At 43.8% G+C, this 5,123-nt stretch overlaps 1 protein-coding gene across 1 annotated transcript in view; it reads left to right on the top strand.

Moving 5' to 3' along the window:
* Nucleotides 1–771: 771 nt before the first annotated feature.
* The window catches only part of SRSF11 (serine/arginine-rich splicing factor 11), a gene marked incomplete at its 5' end in the record, with an annotated part of 12,042 nt that continues 7,690 nt past the window's right edge, over nt 772–5,123 (top strand). The window contains 2 exons of the mRNA XM_010140775.1: nt 772–905; nt 4,821–4,930. Coding sequence (XP_010139077.1) covers nt 772–905; nt 4,821–4,930 — 244 coding nt within the window. The remainder of the gene's footprint in view (nt 906–4,820; nt 4,931–5,123) is intronic.

Here is a 5,123-nt window from a genome sequence, read left to right on the forward strand (position 1 = left end):
ACAGCTTTTCACCCAACTGCTGGACAGCTGTGTCTGCAAAACAATTTAGTCTTTTACTTTATACCTCTGAGTAAAGCAGAATTTGCACCATATTCAGGAGTTACGGACTTTTGAAACCCACTCGGGACCTTTACCGGCTCGATTCTGCCTCTGGTTTTGGGGTGTTTGGGTTTGTCTCGGGGAAGGGGGCACAGTTGTGTGGCCTGCAAGTCTTTCCTGTTGGTAGAGGAAGTGGATATTTCTGTTTGTTTGCGTTTTTGTCTTTTTTTTTTTTTTCAAGTGACTCAAAGCTTCTTCATTGGATTCTGGATTTTCCATGTCTGTTTCATATGTGATTTGGGGCCTAAAGCAGAGAGTGTGAACCTGCTGGTTTGTTAACTTACCTGGTATGTGTAGTAGGTAATTCTTTACCATTCTTGAGCAAAGGCCACTTGGTCTCTGTCCCTTCTTACAGATAGGCCATGAAAACAAAATAGCATTTAGATGACTGGTCCCAGACAGATTGTGCGTAATAGAAATGATGTCCAGTTACCAATGAGGCAATAACAGTATTTCTGCAGTTTTACAGTGAATTGGCTTCATTCAGTGCAATTTCGTGTCTGTTATCGTGCAAAACGGTGCCTGATACAGGCCCTGAAATGGTCTTGGGTGGCAAAGGACCCCGTCATCCCTGTGACCCCGGGACTGCGGGCAGTGGGGAGACAGCGGAGGTTACAGAGTGATACCATCAGACGTGCTGCCCTCTAAGCCATGTCTCTCTTTCTCTTGCAGTGATTCTCCTTTGCCCGTGTCGTCGCGTGTCTGTTTTGTAAAGTTCCACGATCCCGACTCGGCAGTCGTGGCCCAGCACCTGACAAACACTGTGTTCGTTGACAGAGCGTTGATAGTCGTACCCTATGCAGAAGGTTTGTGGATTGTTTAATGGCCTATGAAGCCACCGTATGGTGGCATTTTATTCCCGTAGAGATCACAAAAATGAGAATTAGTAGAATGTCAGACGTAAGATACAAACATTTTGAAACCCTTGGTATATTGCCATTGGCCCGTGGATTACCTCGTTGTGACCTAGTGACACCGAGTGCAAGTGGACACTTTCCCTCTTACTGGGTTTGTGTGTCTGAGTTTAGGATATTAACCCGTTAGGCAGAATTATTTGCCGATTTTTCTCTTTGTCGGTCTCAGTGAGACGTTTTCCTAAATGGACTTACTCAAAGAGGGCAACGTCCTAAGGCAGTTGCGTCTTAATTATGAAATGTTTGCCACTTTCACGTAGCCATCCATCCCTTCGTGAGAAGGGTTTCTCCCTCCCCGAGGGTGCCCGGGAGAGTGATTTAACGTTTCTGGGAGATGCGCTGCTGCCGCGTCCGGCTGGGAACTTGCCCAAGAAGGCCCTTGCTCTCCTCGTGAGGTCCAGTATACCAAGGGTTTGAACCATTCCGCTTTAGTCTGAAAGGGAGAGCTTCCACGAGGTGCCAAATGGGCACTGGCACTAGTTTTTTATTCCAAGTTTTCTTGTTCATCCTTGATATATTTGATAGAATTTCACTAAATAATAAACTCTTCTCTCTGTTATTTGTGTGTGTGATTTTTGTAGTGGAGAAGGCAAATGCAAAGCCCTTCCAGATGGCTGAAAAACAGTGGGTCCTCTGCAGCTACAGGGGATTCTAGACATTAACTAAAGGCCAGCAAGCACGCCAGTCCCCAAGTGTTTTCCTGGTGTAACCACTTGTTAACTACCTTTTCTCTTCTTCTTTTTATTTTTACATTTTAGGGTGTTACAGTAATTTGAAAGGCAATGAGCAGGGTTTTTGGAACTTACCTTAGAAACAGAGTGCTGAGAAGACACCTCTTCTTACAGAAGTCTTATTAAACTCTTCTAGACTTGCTTTAGACGTAACTGATTTCCATTGTACTTTCTTGATTTACTTCTGAAATAATGGATTTTCCCAGATCGCTTGAATTAAGCAGGTTAAATCATGCTACAGTAATAAATGTGGTCCATGGCCTGGGTTCAGACCTGTGATGGAGCTGTTGTAACGCTGTGGGCTGTCTGGTGAGGCTGGGGAGCTCTTACCTCTGTATCCCTTTAACTTAACAGAGAAGAAAACTGGATTTCTGGAAGGTGGGAACCCATGGCACGACCTTAGGTCGAGGCGTGCTGCTTTGAGAGTGCAGAACACATTCTGAAAGCAAGGTGCTGCTGCTGCTTTCGCCAGTTTAGAGTGAGAGCGTAGCTGAGGGGAGTGTCCTCCTCCCTCGCCTTTGTCTTAAAGCATGGCACTGCACCAGAGCAGCCAAGTCAGCACCAAACTCCTTGCCAAGGCCCCTGGGGAAGAGTGTTAGTGCTTAACTTCTCCAGTAAGGATGAAAACATTTTTCTGCTTGTCAGTCTGACTGTCCATTGCGCTTGACAGTGGATGAATCTGGTGCACAGAGAAACCCGCCCCCAGTAGTTCTGGTTCAGATTGTGTAACAAAACTAAAATGAATGAAGCCAAATACTTCCATGGGCCCATTTAAACCAAGGAGTTTCCTCTGGTGTCGCAGCAGTTCGGAATGTCGATGGCTGTGTGGCCTATCACAAGAGATGCCCTCAGCCACTGAAGTTCTGCTATCGCACCCTGACCTCCCCGCACTGGAGAACAGTTTTCCGTGCTGCCAGGGCCCCAATTGGACAAGCACGAGACAGCAAGACCTGTAAAACCAGTCAGGTTGCTCGTGTGCTTAAAGCCAAGCCTATGCTTAACTCCCGTGCCGAGCTGGGCCCTTTTCTCTCTGATTTTCTGTTGTGATAACTCTGTATTGATATTGCCTGTCACTAAAGCAAATGTTTATTGTCTGTTTAGCGCAATAATTATCCCCCATATCGCAAGCGCACTCCAGGTTTAGCATACACAGACATTTGGGTGTTGGCTGTTGCTTTGTGTTCTAGAACTATACACAAAGTCTACGGTAAGGTTTAGTATTTGTCATTTTGTCATTGCTATTCCTCGATGTGGAAGGAGCTCTGAGCTTAAAGGTGGCTGGGGGGGGTATGTAGGTGCTTTGGTTAATGTTTGTTTCTTTTGTCTGTTTCTTTTTCTTTCATTTCTACACATTCATGAAGTATTTCATGGTTCTAACAAAGCAGCAGTAAAAAAAGCTCTTGAAGCATGAAAATTAACTGGTGAGGGGCCTCATTGCTTTTTTTTTTAAATTGTAGTTTATTTATTTCTAAATACTTTTTTTAAAGAACAATTAGAGGATCGGATGCATGATTTTTTTTTTAATGGATGCAGATCTTCTGTGAGGTGTCTCGAGATAAGTCTGAGGATTTGTATTTAGATGCCAGAAATGTTGTAGTTGCACTAATTTGAAATGTTTAGCTGTAATTTATAAATATCCTCTGAGACATAATTTTGCATGCAAAATTACCCCATAATCTCTCTGTAGGTATGTTAATATATTTATGCATTACTGCCCTTTATCTAAATGACCTTTTTCCCCCCCTCTCCCTCCATAACTTTGGGTATCTAAATTGCTGACAGCTCAATGACACGAGCGAGATAACAGTGCTGTGTATGATACATTTGTTTATATTATCGGCACTTCTCAGTATAGGTGGAAGGAACCATTACCTTTATTTAACAGTGGTTTTTCTTTTTTGTTGTTGTGTTTTACAGTTCTTTTCCCTGGTTCAGCCTGAACTATATACCAGGCCCTGCTGAAAATACCACCCAACAGTTTTCTTCTGCAGCTTATCCAGTTTCTCTTAAGTGCCCTGTACATATTGTATGTTTTATGATGAGATGCAGTCTCTTAATATGTATTACAGAAGCGCTACTGGTATTTGCAACGATATAGTAAAATTGTTTTATTGAACTCTCATTTTGGGGGCTTGGGCACATTAACAGATTAATCCATCTGTATAGGGCTTTTGCTGTTGGATAGAATCAAAACACCTAACGACTTGTTTCGTAGTAGGACCCTTAAAATTGTACGTGCAGAGCAGGCAGTAAAGTAAGACCCTTGTCTTAGTTGGCTGCAAGATTTTGGGCCAGAAGTTTCCTCTGACATGGCAGTATGTAGCAGCATTCTTGGTACAATAAGCATGGCACATATTGGAGCAAATGCATTGTACTGCGCAGGTAAGGACTGTGCCACAACGTTCTGTACGTATCCGCCCACCTGCAGACACGCCCCGCACACAGCCTGTGTTTCAGACCTGCAGAGACCCCCTTTGTCCTTTGACAAGTCAGCAAAAGCCCTACGCTTGATCCAGCAACAAGTAGTTCCATACCTTCTCTTTTAAGTTTTACAAAATTTATGTGGTAGGTGTAAAAGAAAACATAGTGAACTGTACCGTATTATTAACCCCTAAATCCAACTTTTTTTGTCTTGTGTATCTTGATTTTTCTGTGTGCTTTGTAGTGAAGCAGCCGACACGAGTCGTTGTTCATAAAACAGCTTTTGAAAGTTGAGAGCACACCCCTGGAGAACCGACTGTGCTTGCTTACGTTTGGTTCATGACTTAAAAATCGAGTACAGGTGATGACATCTTGGCAGTGTTAACAAAAAAGTAGTGTGTATTGTGCTATTTTTTTGCTCTAGAAACTTAACCATTTGTAGAGAAAAAGGAACAGTCAAATTTTCACACATTGAAGTTTCATTCTGACAAATAATTAATGATAAATATTACTAGACATCAAGCTTTGTATTTTAGCCAACATAAGTACTTTCAGCAAACTCAGGTGGTGTATCAGGGAGACATTTCTGGGTGTATTTGTGTATTTTCTGCCATTGAAGTGGGATGCGTTCTAACGCACGGCTGTTTCCCTGCAGGAGTCATTCCTGATGAGACTAAGGCTTTGTCTCTCCTGGCACCAGCTAATGCTGTGGCAGGTCTGCTGCCTGGAGGGGGACTCCTGCCCACACCCAACCCACTGTCTCAGGTAAGTCTGCAGCTGCGAGAAACCACCCGAGGTGCTCTGCTCCCTTCAGCCATACCTGCTGTTGGTTTTTTCAGGACAGATGGACTGGTGTGCTAGTGCTGGTCCCTAGAAGGGTTGAGTTGATTGGTCCTGATGGGTTGTCACAGCAGTGACAGATGGTGCTAAGTTGCTAGCTGGGATGCTTCTCTTTCCC

The sequence above is a fragment of the Buceros rhinoceros genome, unplaced genomic scaffold, assembly GCF_000710305.1.
Source record: "Buceros rhinoceros silvestris isolate BGI_N320 unplaced genomic scaffold, ASM71030v1 scaffold26887, whole genome shotgun sequence".
Classification (NCBI taxonomy): Eukaryota; Metazoa; Chordata; class Aves; order Bucerotiformes; family Bucerotidae; genus Buceros; species Buceros rhinoceros.